The following is an 18,491-nucleotide window of genomic DNA, read 5'->3' on the forward strand; positions in this document are numbered from 1 at the left end:
ACCAGGAAGGTAGGGAGGAAGTGGAACCTTGAAGAGGTGTAAACCAGCAAAGGGATCTAAGGTACTGTGGAACCCATGCCTGTGGTGAGGCAACCAGTCATGACAGAGGCAGGTGACATGGCGCAGATCCAAAGGAACAGGGTCAAACCATTCCAGCCGTGAGCCTCGGAAACCAACAGCCAACATAAGCCTAAGGTATTTGCCTGTGATGGAAAACCGACTAACACACAAATAAATACCTCAGCCTTTGATTTTCAGGGGTAACCATGGAAAATGTTGTAGGACAAAATGAGTATTTCTCACAATTATAAGAAAAGCTCCCTCTTAAAAGTTGCTTATAGTGTTGTTGTACCCAATTAAATGATACGGAATGCTGTCCTTGCTTAATCATTTCCAGAGATAGAAGAGGCTTTTTAAAAGGGGTGTACAGCTGGGAGCTGGTTCAGTCACTTTTGTGCTCATAGACCCCAATTTCATCCATTAAAAAAAAAAAAAAAAAAGGTTGAGTGACCCACTCTTGTAATGTCAGCACTGGGGACCTAGAGACCGGCGCATCCCTGGGGCTCACTGGCCAGTCAGTCAGCCTACTTGATGAGTCCCAGGCTATAAAGAAACCCTGTGTCAAAAAACAAAGTGGATGGCATGTGAGAAATGCACAGGATTGTGGCTTCTGACCTATATTCCCAACACACCACACACACACACATGCAGATAATCTCTAAGAATGCATGGCTGAAGTTAAAAGGTGTGCAAGTAAGAAGGTCTGTTTTGTTCTAATGAGACCTTTCTTTTACAGCCCCGCCCACTCTGTGTCTGCCTCTCTCCTAATCCGACGCACCATACTGAGTGTCTAGAATTTCCCAAGGGAAAAATATTCTCCTTGAATTATTAAGGTGTCATGTCCACAAGTCACAGAGAATTACACAGCTGATCATCTCATCAGTGGGATGATGCTGAGTGGCTCAAATTCTGAATAAATCCGGCACAGTAATTTAAAATCGGATTGGAGTGATCTCATGGAAAAAGCAACACAGTGAAGAACAGGAAATTGGGGTCTGGTCTTCCCATCTGAGACCCCTGTATCCCTGAGTAAATACCTAAAAGCCTCCAGGACATGACTTCTCACTTTCTGACTCACCGGCATAACACTTTGAGCAGTGCAGAAATGCAGCTGAACCTCGCGTGTAGTCTCAGACAACACCCCAACACCAATTACAGAAAGAGGCTCCAGAGTTCTATGCGGTGTGAGTGCACACAAGTCTGCATCTGTACTTGTATGTGGGTGTATGGAGCCCAGAGGACAACCCTGGGCATCACACATCACATACCATTAATCCTCTCTATTTTTTGAGACAGGGTCTCTCATCTTTAGTTGCCTGGAAACTCATCAAGTAGGCAAGGCTGGCTGACCAATGAGACCCAGAGGTCTTTCTGGCTCTAGCTCTCCATACCAGCATGACAACTGTGCACTCCCAGCTTTTTCACATGGGTTCTGGGGACAAAAATTTGGGCTGGTACACATCCCGAGCCATCTCCCCAGCCCATCTCCCCAGAGGTTCTTTATAAGGACTGACATTGTCTTAAAGGCACAATCACTGTATGACCATCAGGATCCTTAAATAAGACGAAGAATGGAACCTTCTGCCCACTGGTGGTCACTTCTCACCCAAGTGGAGAGGCAGCTGCTGCACCCAGTAGAGGTGTAACTTTAAACCACAGACATACTCGGGCCTAGGACACTGGGATCCCAGCTATCTGAAGCAACACATATCCATCCAGCTTTCTGCAGTAAATCTGAGTTCAGTCTGAGCAATGAGATTACAGTAGCTTTACTGTGACCCTTGGGGAATTGGCTAAAGTCAGTCGCCCAGAGTTTTTCTCCTTGCAGAACATCTTATCAGGTATTCTGATCTTTTTCTTTCTCATATAAATTTCAGAACCATGCTGTCAATAATGGCATTATAACTCTAAAATAATGATTAGAGCTGCACTGAATCTAAAATTGGCATATTAGTGGTATCTGATCTATACACACGATGTTTTTCTCTTTTATTTAGATCTTATTTGAGATATGTTCAATGAGCAATCAAAATATGTCTCCATACCCTAGAAGCATAAATACGAATAGAGTTGATCAATACCTAGAGGGACTGCATTGTTAAATGTGTTTCTCTGAGTGACATATCAGCTTTCCTAGGACTGGAAACTTCAGCTCTGCTAGTCAGGTCTGTATCCACCATAGCATCTCCCTGTGACCTGCATCCCAGGAAACCTGTGCATCCCATCATCTCCCTGTGATCTAGCATCCCAGGAGACCTGAGCATCACTGGGGTGTGCATCCTATCATTTCCCTGTGATATGTGCACCCCTGGGACCTGTGTAACCCAGCATTTCCCTGTGATCTAGCATCCCAGGAGACCTGAGCATCCCTGGGATCTGTGCATTACATTATCTTTCTGTGATCTAGCATCCCAAGAGACCTGTGCATATCAAGATCCCAGACAAGAGCCAGTAGCTGTGAGGATAGAACTGATTCTATCCACAATTCTGCTCTTACCACACACACACACACACACACACACACACACACACACACACACACAGAGCTCACAATTTCTTTCTTCTTCCCTCACTTTAGAAGCCTGTTCCATAATGATTTTTGCACAGTCACTATAGAAGTACTGATGGATCGGGAGAGATAACACAGAAGGCTTTGGCCACTGAGAGGCTGCACACATAGAAGGGATTGGGATTATTTAACACTGCACAGCCAATCAAGATAACAACAACAACAAAAAGATAAATTCTTCTAAACCACGTGGGAGTTGAAATCTGGTACTTCTCCAGCTTATTCTATAACCAGGCATCCAATGATGACCATATTATAGCAGGAACTCTGACAGCTAGCCACCAACAACACAAGCCAAAAGGATATCAGACAAGGAGAGGCATGAGATGCAAACCCAAATGTTTAAAAAAAAAAAAAATGAGAAACTAGTCGTTAAAGATAATCCTGTGTTGGGGCTGGGGAGACGGCTCAGTAGTTAAGAGCACTTGCTGCTCTTGCAGAAGACCCAACTGTGGTTGCCAATACCCACGTAGATCAGAAACACCAGCTCCAAGGATCCCGTGCCCTCTTCTTGCCTCCACAGGCACCACACTCACAGATGCACTTGGCCATGCACAGATACATAAAAAACAGTAACAATTAAATCCTCAACAACAACAAAAGACTGTACTGTATTACAGGTGGCAAGAGTCAATACAAAACAGAGGCAGGTATATGCACAGACCAGCATGCTACCCTGAGCCAAGCACAGAATCCTCATTCCAGAGTGGTCCAACCTTGGCAACACTGTGGCTCAATAAGTAACGTTCCAAGATGTCCAGAAGTTCTGCAGTCTTCACTGCATCATCTGCATCTTTAACTATACCCATTGTTGGAAGAGGACATGACACTGGTCCCCTTATCTCCTCCCACCTTCCAACACAGATCCACCACGACCTCCGTATGAGACTAAGTACCTTAATCTCCTTCTCAAACTCGATCACCAGTCTTGCAGTTCGTGAAGTCTTACCTGGGCAACACCAACCCAGGGAATATACATAACATCTAAGAGATTATGACAGAGATGGTCCCTGGGCATGGGCCAGCAAGGCTGCTAAGTGCCTAGAGTGGACAAGAGAAACGTCACCATCTCCAAATGTCATCAGGACTGGGGTGGAAAGCCCTGTTTTATTTCTTCTATTCCTCTCTCAGCCTCTGTGCCCTTTTCTGCAGACAGCATGAAGATAACCCTTAGAAAAGTCAGTGGTGACCAAACTAGAGCAGGACACATATGCCAGCCTAGTCCTCCATGATCCTGGGGATCTCATTCTTCACTTTTGATTCAAGCCAGTCATAACCAATGGATCATTTGTTTATTTGGGGAGTGGGGTTACACAGGGTCTCACTATGCAGCCCAAACTAGACTTGACTGTAGCTCTGACTTGATCTTCTCATTTCCTTTTTATGCCTGGTGAGTTTTCTTATTTATTTGTTTTCTTTTGTTTTTTTCTGATATGGGGGGAGGTTAAAGAGGGTCTCACACATGACTAGGAAACCATCAAACCCTGAACAATTTTCCAAGGCCTTCTGCTCTTTTTGTCCTGAAAAAAGGTCTTACTGTTTTCCTGGGTCTATTCTCAAACCTGCAGATATTCTGCCTCGGCTTCCTTGGTGCATCAGGAACACACCAGATGAACGGGTAAATCTCCTTTGTGAAGGCGACTGATGCCCCCTCAGGCAGCTGCTTGTCTCCACCTCAATTTCTCCAACCCATAGTTTCTTTCACTCTTCCTTTAAACTTTCCAGAGTCCTCCAAAGTATGTCCATCCCCTGACACCACCCATCATTTCAAACCTTATCTTTTTCTTAAAATAAATTACTACAAGTCGTAAAATAATTTACAACAAGCCGTAAAGTGAAAACAAGTGTGAAGTTGGATAGAATCTCCCTGCTGTGTGACTCTGGGTGGGTAATGGGTTCATCCCTGTCACTCAAATGCAGCCCTGGGAACACAGACCAGAATGTATTCCTGTCCCGGCCTAGCACAGTGTCAGGCACACAGCAGAAATCTCTTACCCATTGAGCCACCTCTTTAACTCCCAAATAAACTTTTGAAACAGCTGAACAAGTGAATGATGGTTTGCTAAGCATAAGCTTGTCTGTATGGCCTGCTGCTACTCAGAGACACTGAAGGAATCCTGGCCATAATGGAGGAAGAACAAAGGAGCTAAATGACATGGTTGGCAGGAGGCGGGATGCAAGCCAGTATTAAATGTGGGAGGAATGCCAGCAAGTCCTGAAGGCCATGATGGAAGCAACTGGAAATTATGGGCTCCTGAGCAGAAGCCTCAAAATCAAGGGAGTGTCTACTTCCCAGCAAACTTCAGACAAAAGGCAGCGTAGGTGGGGTGGTTAAAGTGGCCAGAATTCTGTGGATCCAGCTCATACGCTTGCCTCTAACATAAGCCGGGTCTTGGTGATCAGCGGGGGAGAAATCAGTCACAGGTTAAAGGAAAAGATGACTTTTTCCCTACCATCTACTAATGAAATCGCTCACTCTAGGTTTAAGTTTCCGAAAGCAAAGCCCTTGCATCTGACAACAGAGAAATTAATTTAATGAGAAATCATTGGATTGAGCAAATGAACGCACATCAGCTCAGACACGTGCCCCAAACTGGTGCACAGTGATTACGACTATAATTATGGCTACTCTAGCAAGGAAAGGTGACTGGGTTTATGCAAGAAAGCATAAATGATAGATACTGTCCTTAGAACGAGTCTCTCACACAGGCTGGAAGGAGACCCGTGCGAAAGCAGGCTTGCTTAAGGAGGGTGGAACAGCAGGTCTCTGCTGTTACTACTGCAAGTCTGCAAAGCTGGCTGCTGCAGCAATGTCTTGCATGGAGCATAGGTGGGCCAAGAAAAAAGTGCATCTGACAAGAGTGTCCAGATTAACCTTGCTAATGCTTTGTAGCACTAGCTACAAAGAGAAGGTAAGAACCACTGTAGAGAATCAGCTAAGCAGAAAGCAGAGGCCCGGGTTGCCCTGTCTGCTGCGTTCTCTTCTGGTCTAGACTGTGGAAGGCGGCTCTGAGTTTGCACAGAACAGAGAGTTACACTAATGAACTTGGGAGCATTCTAAACCACAGGACGCCTACCAGAAGGACACAGGATATTGTGCCTGCCACCTTCTTTTCTGCTGTTGAGTTTTTACTGACACATGACATGGCTTTACTGGCAAGGGTCTCCCCATGCCTGTCAAATCAAAGCTGGGAAGTGGAAGGCAGGCAGCAGAGGGGAAGGCAGCAGGAAAGGCTGTTCCAGCTCGGACCTCAGTATTGCCCCTTACTAGTGCCCACGATCACTGGAAGGCAGCATTAGCCTGGCTTCTTTCAATTTACAGAGCCGGCAAGATCAGGGCCATCAGGGTCATCAGAGAGCTGGGACAGGATCTCCTCAGACTTAGGACTGGAATCTGTGTTCACCCAGCCTCTTGTGTCTGCACTAATCTGAGAAGGTAGTCGGACGGTGGTGATGCATGCCTTTAATCCCAGCACTCGGGAGGCAGAGGCAGGCGGATCTCGGTGAGTTCGAGACCAGCCTGGTCTACAAGAGCTAGTTCCAGGATAGGCTACAAAACCACAGAGAAACCCTGTCTCGAAAAAAAACCGAAAAAAAAAAAAAAACTAATCTGAGAAGGTTCCGCTGCACAGATAATGTGTCAGGTGAACCACGGGTACCTAGCCCAAAGCCATAGTTTCTCAAGTGTTTTCCACTGTCTTAGGAGCTGCTCATATTCCTGCGGACGGCTACTGTGGATTAAAGTGATTGCATCAAAAGAACACATGCAAGTCCCAAGGACTTGTGAGTAAAGTCTGACAAGAAACAGTGCCTTGTCTAACAAAATTAAATGGGTATGGGGTCAGGCTTCAGGAGAGCAGGCACTGGTACCACATGACCAAAGACAAGAAAGGACACAAGATGCACACACATGCACACACACAAGCAGAACCCCCATGAGAAAATGCAGGCTAGAGCCAGATGGATGTGTCTGTGGGCCAAGGATGGCTGAGGACTACCAGATTCTGTCCCAGACGACACAGAAGGAAGCAACCTGCTGGTGTTTTGATGCCAGGCTTCCAATCCACAGGCCTATGAGAGAATGAATTGATGCTGTTTCAAGTTACTGCATCTGAAGAAGATTTTTTGTGTGTGTGATCGCGGGAAATTAATACAACTCCATGTGAACTAGGTCTTTCACCTTCTGGACTCTGGCATCTTGTCAGCACTACTCTCTAGAAGGCCTGGCCTGTGGCTGATTCTCCTCCAAGTGTAGCCATTCCTGCCACGGCTGGCTGCCCCTGGGCTGCCAGACTCAGCTGTTCCTATATAAGTGTTTTTCCTGATGCGGTGACATGACCCGGAAAGTCCCCATGAGGAGCATCACATCCTGTACCTGAGAAATATGAGAGGCCTGTGGGTAGAGCCTAAATCATGTCCATGGCAGCTCTGCACTGCCCACTGACACACAGCCGATCCCTACCAACCTCAAAGGGAAGGAAACGAAGGGAAGAAAGAGGATGTCCTTTGCTTTGGGCAAACACGTGACTTTTTTTTTTTTTTTTTTTTTGGTTTTTTTCGAGACAGGGTTTCTCTGTGGTTTGGGAGCCTGTCCTGGAACTAGCTCTTGTAGACCAGGCTGGTCTCGAACTCACTGAGATCCACCTGCCTCTGCCTCCCGAGTGCTGGGATTAAAGGCGTGTGCCACCACTGCCCGGCACACGTGACTTTCTTAAGCTGCGTGCTGGTCTACAGCGGTCTGGTCCCTCGCTGGCTGACAACTTCAGCACAGCAATCTCCTCCTCCCCCAGCACAGCCAATAACCAGAGGAACAAAGCGGACAAAAGTAAGAGCTGAAGACTAAGTGGATCGCCAACAACTTGATGCCACTGAGGATGAAGTAGAAGCAAGGCCAGGGCGAGGCTCACAGGAAACCAAGTCGCAGCCATCTGGTGTAACAGCACCAGGCAGATGGAAAGCACAGACATCTCAGGTGAGAGACAAGTCCTGTCAGCACAAAGGGCAGTTACGGGAGGACAGTGAGACCTTAGGAAACTGCAGGCCGTGGAGCAGACCAGATGTCACAGGGCTTCTAACAGGACTAGAGACGGCCAGTCGAGGTTCTAAAGAGTTGTTTATGAAAATGAAAAGGATATTCTGAAAGAGGAAGTGGAATAAATGAGCTACAATACAACCAGCAGGTGGTAACGATGTGCTGGTGGAAAACATTGGTGGGTCAGGCTAGAAAGATGGTTCAGTGGTCAAGGAGGAATACTGAGTTTACAGGGGACTCAAGTTCCCAGCCCCCAAGTCAAGTGGCTTACACAACTACCTATAACTCTTAGCTCCAAGGGGTACCTATGCTTCTGTCCTCTTCACAAGTGCACACACACAGGGTGGGAAAGCTGGGAGAAGACAGAAAATTATTGGTTATGTTGCATATCCATGATAAAGCTATTAAAGTCCTAACAGTCTTCGTATAAAGAGAAACATATAGCACATATGTTGCATGTTGTCAACCCTGCCCACTTTTAAGTTCTACATCAGAGGGTTTTAACAAAGTACTAACCCAAACCAGATGTGAGGAAATGTGTCTGAACTAAAAATATACAGATTCTCCTCTCATCATTCCCTATTCAGGACCACCGTCTACATGGCATTTATACTGAATTAGGTAACATAAGCTATACAAACAGAAGGTTTGATGTAAACTGAGCGCTGTCAAACAATGAGGCCAAAGAAATCTTTCTTCTTCTTAAAACATTAAGTTCATTTTTCTAAGGGATCTGAGCATCTCGGGTCTCCACTTGACTCTGTGGAGTCCTAGAAGCAATGTCCCAGGGACACTGAGGGAGGACATTCCATACACACGTGGCTCCTCATGCAGATCTGTGTCTGCGTGGGATTGTTCCACGTGCCGAGGAAAGGCACACCACTGTAGGATGAAGGCGCCTGGGCGGGAAGGCTGGAAGGGGCACTGCTGTCACCACGCGTGAAGCACTGTGCAGGTCAAAGCTCTGCGAAGCCTGACCTCTCGTGTGGAAACTGCCACATCTGGCTGTTAGCTGTCATCGCTCCACACACATTCAGACATGTGTTTTTTTTTTTCCTGGAGAAAATAAAACTATATATAAACTTTGAAATTTGTGAGAAGCCGTACAGAACCTGAGATGTCAGCTTGGAAGGAGGTAGACAAACAGCAGTAAAAGTTTTCCATGCGGAAGAATCGGACATAAGACGCAAGGCAAAAAGGATTCTTTCAGCGACAGTAAAACCATATCTCTTGGAGGGCAAAACCCACGCGGCCACTCCAGTTAACTGATTACAGAACGGGACCATTCTAACGCAGCTCCTTTTAGGAAGGCCAGATGGAAATCTCACCAGGAGAGGGTGACAAACGGGACCTACAGGAGGGTTTCTCCCTAAGGACAGTCCCTGGAAGGAGAAAGACTCTCACATGCCTGTGTACATTCTCAGGGCAGGAGCCTCAAATTCAATTAGTCTTCACTCCAGTCCCTGCCACATACCCAACTGGCAGGAGCCTGAGGCTCCAGAAGACAGTGGAGAAAGTGCAGAGAACAATGATAATATATTCATACTATTCTATACAGGAAAGATGGGAAAGAGCCCCAAAGAATGCAGGCTGAGATCCATTAGCCTTGCTGAAACACAGAGCCTCCCAGCGAGCAATTTTACTACTCAAAACGTTAGTCTAGAATAGACTAAAGGAGAATGGAAGAGGATAGGAAACGCCTGTGTACATCATGTGGGATAGGGTTGGCATGTTTCATGAACCATTTTTAGCTTCATAGATACAGCAAAGGCACTAAAAATGAATGCACACAGAGAAATAAACACACACCACGATTCACACGCTCTTACAGCAAAACATACGTGCCTACTCATATACAGTCACACGTGTATCGAAACACAGACATACACAACGCCCACACCCCACACAGATGCACATACACATCAGTTTATTACATATCAACACACAGTGACACCACACACACACATACACACACTTCCAGGCATGGGCACCATGAAAACATGCACATGACCTGCACCACAACACCAGCAAATAGAAGCAGCTACCACCAGCAGCCCTTTGGGAAACATTACTTAATCTTCAAAAATGCCCCAGTAAGAGAAACACTTTCTAAACCTAAGAAACCGCATGATGCTGTTTCCGTTCCAACATGACAAAACAGAAAGAGTAAAAATAGTATGTGAGCCAAGCCCCTTAATTCAGCAGTGCTGAAAGAGCAAATGTGGCGAGATCATACAATCCCAAATTATCAGTGAATGAAGAAACTCGGCTTCCAGCTTACAGATGGAAGGCCTGCAGCAAGCATGAACGTCCCTGAATTCATCCGTGTCTTACAATAAAACACCCACCGGAGGGAAAGTTTTCTGGGTTCCACTGACAAATGACTTGACTCCCACAACAGCAGGGAGACACCAGTCAAGCCCAATCAAACTTAATCACGTAAGAATATATTTAGCCAACTAAAATTACTTCTCGTCTCAAAACTTTCTGAAACTGTTTTTATCTATTCTTGCCCAATGTGTGTCTGTTTCCCTCAAATGCCATTGCATTCTTCTGTAAAATATACTGGTAGAAAGCTAATTTTAACCCTGGAAGGTGAAGACAGCCTTGGGCAATATCATATTGTCAAAACAACTAACCTAAAACTTTTAATATATGTAGGACACAGCTTTCCTCATAGAGCACCAATTTGGGGGAAATTCATGTCAAAATTGGGCAAGGGATCTCAAAGCTTGCCCAGGAAGCACCTTGGAGGCAGAAGAGAAGTCAAAGCTTTACTCTTGCTTGACCGGGAGAGTCACCTTGGTGACTGTGACGAGGAACCACTTCTGAACACGTTTATCCTAATCATAGACAGCACAGCAAAGCTTTACAGCCAGGAGAGGACTTGTCCAAAGCACTCTGAACACAAGAATGACAAAGAACTCATTTGAATTTATCCACTCAAAGGACACAAAGGAAGAGCAGATGCAGCTTCGGCATGGAGAGTCAAGCTACAAGGACTCACTCAGAAGGTTTACTTTTGTTCCTTGCTGGGATTACTGCAGGCAGCAAACTCCAAACTGCACAGCTTGTGTGGTCATAAATCAGTCCCTAAACATCCACACAGCAGAGATGCCCAAGGGTGCAGGAGCCTGGGACTGCTCCCCAGGGCCTCTCTACACCCCATCTCTGGGATGTTTCCATGCCAGTAAATCCTAGAGGAATCCCAAGCCTTCTTCCCAAGGACAACAGAACAATAAAAGGTGATCATAACGAAATGGGTGAAGAGGGGCTAAGGAGACAGCTCAGCCACTCAAGTGCTTGCTGGCAAGCAGAAAGACCTGAACTCAATCCCACAAAACTCATTTTATAAACAAAATTAAAACCTGGGGGACCAGCAAGATGGCTCAATGATTAGAGGCACCTTTATGCAAGACAAGAAGTGCTGAGTTTGTGTCAGGATACAGACATAAGCTATGCACAGTGATGCAAACTTAGTATCTCAGAGATGAGCAGGCGCAGAAAGGATGATCCCTGAAGCTAACTGGTCAACCAGGATAGCCTAGTTATCAAGCTCCAGGTTCAGTGATAGACCTTGTTTCAAAAACAAAAAGTGGGCTTGACATGATGCCTTTAATCCTAAGACCTGGGAATCAAAGGCAGGTAAGCCTCTGTAAGTTCAAGGACAGCCTGGTCCACATAGTAAATACCAGGCCAGTCAGTGAAACCTCTTATAAAATAATAATAATAATAATCAAAACAAACAAACAAAAACAAGGTGGAAGATACTTGAGGAATGACCACCAAGGTCAAATTCTGGCCTCCACATGTGCACACATACACACACACACACACACACCCCTTACATGTGCATCTATACATATGCAAACACATACAAAAGAAATGGGAGACAAGAAGAAGAAAAGGAACAATGGAGTCATCCCCTGTTCATAACCTGAGGTCTGACTAAAGCTCCATCCACCTAAGCATCCCTCCCACAGTCTCAGGTGCCAGATGCCCTGACAAGTTGGCTGTTAAATTGACTTTAATAAACTTCCCGCTATTTATATAAAGTACATTCAGAACTCCTCTGGAACAGAGCAAAGAGATAAGCAATAGTTCAGTCACCTGGGGAGAAAGGAGATGAGCGCTTACTGCACACAGACTAAGACTGCACTCATGAGTCAGAGTTTGTCAGCCCAGGAGGGAGCCGTCTGAGCCTGGTCGAGCGTGATGGCACCTACCTTCACCCTGACTGTGAGCTCTGATAGGCTGCTCATCATGTCGTTGATGGACCGGAACAGCTGCAACAAGGACTCCACGAAGTCAGCCTCCCCTTTGTTCTCATATAGCCTGCAAGAAACACACGACACTGTGGGGGACTTGAGGAGACGCTCCTGCCCTGCACCCTGTACCCACAGTAACGAAGGCAGCTAGCTGATGGGGGACCTGTGGGAGGATGAGGTTCCATCTCCAGCATCCATCCAAAGGGGAATGTGAACTGATTCACAACTACTGAGGTATGCAACTATTGAGTTACAATACAGGTTTCCGGTAACCTGACACACTTCACAAAACAAAAAAGACATAAAATATACAAAGGGAAGTATGGAAAGAAGGAGACAGAAGAAAGAAAAGGAAGGGGATATGATGGACCAATTTAGCTTAAAAAAAACAACACATTCCCACTTGACATGCTTCGTGCCAGCTTTCAATTATTCATTAATTATTTGATGTAGGGAACTGTGGATGGAGCCCAGGCCTCACGCATTCCAGACAAGTGCTCTATTGTAGAGCTACTTCTTTAAGCCTTATGCTAGTATTCCTAAATCCTAATGTTATATAGCTAACAGGAGAGTTAACTGTCTAAATGTGACAAGCTCATAGCCATTAGAAAAAAAGTGACATTATATCAGTAAATTCTAAATTATGTTGAGAAATGGCCCTGCATCAGTGCATCTATTTGAGAGACAACGGGGACCAGAAAACTGGCAAGATCTTCAGCTCCGCCTTACATGGACAATAAGACTCCTGTATGGCGGTTCCGCGGATGCTGATGTTTGCTGCTCACCATAAAGAAGTCCCATCTATAAGTTATTTATTAGCAGTTACTGCAAGTGGCATTTACATTTTAAAATGTAGCAACTCAGATGTTTTATTAATGTAAACTAGTTTCCTGCCTAATTAAAAAAAATATACCCCACCTGAAACTTGTACACAATGGAAAATTTCATAAACTCAGTGATAATTAATTACCCCAGAGGTAATCTTACATTTAAATGAGTTACATTCCAAAGCAAGGAATTCTGTATAAAGTAGGAAATTGCAACCCAGTGCACCTGTTTTGTAAATAAAGGTTTCCAAATAGAGGTTTGACTAAATGATGTACTGCACAATTAAAATTATAGAGTCATGAACTTCCGCTCACAGGTGGTAGAAAAACCAAGGCGGGTGCTGATGCAAATACCTGGGAGGTGTCATGATGTTATAGAACTAACATAAGGGACTTAATTATCTAAACATAACGGGATCCTATAACGATTTGAAAATGGCATTATAATGGTAAATTCAAAATTATTTTTAGTAAAGGTACTCACTACACAAGTGCAGTCATTTAAAAGGCGATGGAAGCCAGGAAATTGTCAAGAATTTCTTCACTTATGTTTTAAATGAACAGTGAGGATCTTGTACACTGGTTCCATGAATGTTGAGACATGCCATTTTTTATAAATAAGTTGTAACTTTTTGTCACCTCAGGACATTTGCCAGTTCCTGGTGCTGCATGGTGTGAGAGACTAAACACTAGAAAAGATACTTCTAGAAAGCTGAGTGGAGCTGATAACCGTCTACAGAAGAAATAACTTGGGTTTCAAAAATCAAGGAAAGGGACCTCCAAAAACACAACAAATAAAATACAATAAAAAACAAAACAAAACACAGCAGGTTCTTGAGTGGAAACACTGGAGAACCTTGGGAAACGAAATGTAGACTGTAGCTCACCAGGAATGCAAGGCACACGGCTCACCTTAAACTCTCATGAAACCAAACGCCCAAACTGACCAAGCCTAAAATGTAGTCTTTTGCTAGTTTTAAAAACCAACCTAGGATCATCTGAAAAGACAGTTTTAATAAGAAAATACATACACCAGGTTGGCCCATGGGCATGTCTACGCAGGGCTACCTGGATCAGTTGGTATGAGAAGATGAGAAGACCTGGCCCACTGTGGGTGTCACCATTCCCCAGCCTGAGCTCCTGAACAGTATTAGATAAGACAAAGCTAAGCTAGCTGACAGTAAATAAGGTGCATTTGTCTCTTTGCTCTTGACTATGGCTAAGCCTGCCTTGACTTCTCAGAAATGATAAGACTGTGACCTAGAATTGAAAAACAAAGTTTTTCTCCAGTAAGTTGACTTTTGTTGGAGTATTTTTACCACAGCAACAGAAATGACCAGGCTTACAGCACAGTGAGGCCCAAGCACAGTCTCCAACAAGACCAAGAGGCTCAGCCTAGAAGATGGGATGAGCCATTTCAGGAAGACAAACATACAATATGGAGCTTCCACAGTTTTACATATGTGTAGTCCAACCTTCAAACAGAACTCACTAATCTCAGCAAAAAAAACGGTCTGCATGGCCAAACCAAAGAGGAAAAGAAGACAAAAGGCCCAGAGCACAGCAGATTTCTTGTAGTCAGTTGATGGGAACATCAAAATTAGAGAAAAATGGGGGTCAGGGAGACAGCTCAGTGGTCTAGAGTGCAGCTACTCTCGCAAAGGACCTATGTTTGGTTCCCAGCACCTACATGGCAGCTCACATCAGGCCCCAGGGAATCCAATACCCTCTTACCACATACATGTGTTTACACACAGAGCAAGACATGCATGTCATACAAATAAAAATAAAATATCTTTTTGTATTAGAAAAAATAAAATGATGGAATGTCAGAAAAATAAAAGGTGGGGAAAAAAAACAGAAGTCAAGGTGGATTATGTCAGGGCCCAAATGGATCTTTAAAATGTAGTCTTAATTAAACAACATAACAACATTAGGAATTTACTGTATGAGCTAACTAGAATCTAGGAACAGCAAGAAACAAAAATAGTGAAATGGTAGACAACCCAGAGAAAAGTTACTGAGAATACAGATAAAGGAGGAAAACACAGAGGAGAGTGTGGAAGAGGGAGCACAGCAGAGAGATCTAGGGCAAAGGTTACTCATGCTTCAGCACAAAGGGAGGATCAGGAGGAAGGAGAGTCATTGAAATGGTGATCAAAGTCTTCAAACCCAAACCCCAAATACTCAATGCAAAGTAAACAAAGAAATGTCTTCCTATGCAGCCCACATAGGTTGTTTCCTATGCAAAACCACAGAGACAAACCTCGAGGGCAGCCAGAGGGGAGAACACATATTACTCTATCTTTAAGGATGTAACAATAACCGTGAGTCTAAAAAGAGACTTCTTGCCAGAAATGATGGAAACCAGAAGAAAATGGAGTAACACCTGGAGGAAGAAAAGTGCCAATCTGGAGGGCTGTGTCGAATGAAAGTATTTTTCAAACACAGACATGAAATAAATCATTTTCATACACACAAAGCCTGTAGCTGATTTCTTCTAAAGGAAATTCTAAGGGGAACTCTTTTGGCAGAAGGAAAACGAGCCCTGAGGGAAACCTGAAGTTAAAAGAGAGATGAAAAGCAGTTCTACACATAGAGCACAGCCAATGAACGCCGACTATACAGAACAGCAATGTGCGGCCAGGCTCAAAATACACGTGGAAGGAAAGTGCATGGTGACATTAATACCGAGGACAAAAAGAACACACACACAGTCTCTGTGTTCTGCTAGTCTGGATTTGGCCACTTCCAAGAGAATGGTAATGGCAATTTAAATTATTCTTTAAATTTAGCAGGCATGTTTCCATCGGGGATAGTTATGAAAAAAAAAGTAGTGAAGGATGTTAAACATGTTGAAAGAACAGAAAAGAAGATAGAAAATAGAAAACATTAACTGGTATTGACGAAAGCAAGGGGAGAAAGGAAGAAACGGGGAATATGGCTCTTAAGAAGAGAAAATGCAAAGAAAAGCAACAGAAACGAATGTGTGAAAAATGTCCAAGTTGTGATGATCAATGTGGAGTCACTGTACCACTAAAAACAAGTAAAGATGGTAGGGGAGATGTTCGGTGGTTAAGAGGACACAGCTCTTACAGGGAACCTGAATTCTGGTCCTGGCACCCTCATCAAAAAACTCACAATTGCCTAGAAATCCAGACCCAGAAACTCCAGCAGCCTCGTCAGCCATCCCTGAGCACTAACTCCCATGGACTTACTTCGACACAGATACACATGCATACACATGATTTTCAAAGTTATTTAAAAAAAAAATAAGGCCTGGAAGCTATTAAAAGGGGGGAGTTGGTCCTATGCATATTTACCTACTGTTATCACCAGAAAGTCAACACCTGCACAGCCGCCGCAACACCACCATGCAGGGCCTCTGCCCAGCACCTGCCTCCTTCATCTCAGATTGATGCCACTCTTGCTATGAATCATCATGGCCAAAAACTACCATTTCAAGTATCCGATGCCATGCCATGCCTTCGATCTTGAAAATCACTCCCTTGCCTCAACCTCCGAATATGTCTACAGTCTACTGTGGCGGCATGCTCCCACTAGAGTGTTCAGCTATTTCCATGGAAATGCTCTTCCCAAATAAAGACCATTACACAGAGCGGGATGTGTAATGCTACTGAGGAAGGTGTAATATCATGGAAATGCTCTTCCCAAATAAAAACCATTACACAGAGCGGGATGTGTAATGCTACTGAGGAAGGTGTAATATCATGGAAATGCTCTTCCCAAATAAAGACCATTACACATCTCTGTCAAACGAAACAAAGTAGATTAGAGAGATGACAGACAGATATAGGGAAATGATATATAGGAGAGGGAGATATAGGAGCGCGATGATGTAGTGATTTGAATAAAAATGTTCCTCAAAGGCTTTGATGTTTGAAGGCTTGGTTGTTACAGCTTGGATGGGTTTAAGAGGTGTGACCTTAGAAAGTAGGTCACTGGGCATAAGCTTTGAGGTTTCAAAGGCACAAGCCCCTCCCAGTTCTCTCACCCTGATTCCTGCTTGCAGTTAAAGACTTAAGCTGAAAAGTTCTTCTTGCCACCATGCCTGCTGTTTGCTGTCTATGCTCCACATTATGGAGTCTGACCCACTGGAACCATAAGTCCAAATAAACCCTTTCTGCTACAAGCTGCTTTGGTAATGATGTTTTATTACAGCAACAATAAAGTAATTAATACGGATGGATGGATGGATGGATGGATGGATGGATGGATGGATGGATAAAGAGACAGATGAAAGATCAATGGATGAGAAATAGATAAAATATAGAGAAATGATAAACAGAGGGATAAATGAAGACAGATAAATATATACATAGAGATGACAGATGGATAGAGAACTATGACTAATATGTTCATAACTATGACATACAGAAAAGATAAATAGACAAACTAGAACATATAAATAGTATTCTAGTTTACTCTTCATTGCTGTCAGAAAACATTGACAAAAGCAACTTAGGGGAAAGGGGTTCATTTGGCTCATACTAAGGGAAGGCTGGGCAGGAACTCATGCAGAAATAACTCCTGCATACTGGCTCACTCACTACCTTACACTCAGTTGCATTTCTTAAATAGCCCAGAACCACCTAGCCAGGGAATGGTGCCATCCACAGTGGGGTGAACCTAGGCCAGTGGTTCTCAACCTTCCTAATGCAGAGATCCCTTAATACAATTCCTCATGCTGTGGTGACCATACAACATTTTCATTGTGTCTTCATAACTGTAATTTTGCTACTGTTATGAATCATAATGTAAATATCTGACATACAAATGGTTTTAGACTATTGCGTGAAAGGGTCATTTGACCTCCAATTTGACCTCCAAAGGGGTCACAACCCACAGGTTGAGAGCCACTGTCCGAGATCAACTGACAAGAGAGTAACTCATAGACATGGCCACAGGACAATCTAATAGAGGCAATTCTTCAACTGAGGTTCCTTCTCAGATAACCCTAGGGTGTATCAGGTTGAGAATAAAAACTAACCTGGATGGATGAATTAATGGCTGGATAAACAGAGAGACAGGTAGAAAGATATCAAGATGGATGAAGAGATGGGTGGATAAACAGGGAGACAGGTAGAGAGATGATTAGGAGTTAAGATAAAGACAAGTAGGTAGATGAGATAGATGGTAGGTGAAGGATCTGATACATACGACAGACAGATGTTAGCTAGTAGATGATATATATATATATACATATATATACATATTTGCACGAATGCATGCATACATACATACATAAATGGAAGAATGGGTGGATGTCAAGTATTTTATTCTTTTAAGTTGTTGCACGTGGTGACAACATAATCCCTGTGGAGCAAATATTCAACTCCAGCTGACCCTATATGGAGCCTGTAGTATTCTCCATTTCTATAACATGGCTTTTTCTGACTCATGAGATCAGGTTTTTTTTTTTTTTGGTTAAGCCACCCCACTGATTTTACTCATCAGAAGTTCCTCCTCTAAGGGAAGGCAGTACTTCATGAAGCCATGAATCGTCTTTGAAGTAGAACTCTATGAAAGGTCTTTGGCCAGGCGCTGCCACTTTTCTTGGTGATGACATTGCATAAAGGTAATTTTCTTTCCTTGAGTCCCAGCAACAGCTCAGAGCAGAGCTAACCTAGCCAGGGTTGGCTGACCCTGCAATCCAGGGGAATGGCTTTAACAAGAGAACTGCGGCAGTGGTTTCTCCCTTGTTTCTAAAATAC

The 18,491-nt window shown here is 44.0% G+C and overlaps 1 protein-coding gene across 2 annotated transcripts in view; it reads right to left on the bottom strand.

Annotated features, from left to right (window-relative positions):
• The window catches only part of Dock1 (dedicator of cytokinesis 1), a 497,567-nt gene that overhangs the window by 349,118 nt on the left and 129,958 nt on the right, over window positions 1-18,491 (bottom strand). For both annotated transcript variants that reach the window (XM_057777087.1, XM_057777086.1), the window contains exon 23: window positions 11,888-11,996. In XM_057777087.1, coding sequence (XP_057633070.1) covers window positions 11,888-11,996 — 109 coding nt within the window. The remainder of the gene's footprint in view (window positions 1-11,887; window positions 11,997-18,491) is intronic.

Source organism: Chionomys nivalis, chromosome 8 (assembly GCF_950005125.1).
Source record: "Chionomys nivalis chromosome 8, mChiNiv1.1, whole genome shotgun sequence".
Taxonomy (NCBI): Eukaryota; Metazoa; Chordata; class Mammalia; order Rodentia; family Cricetidae; genus Chionomys; species Chionomys nivalis.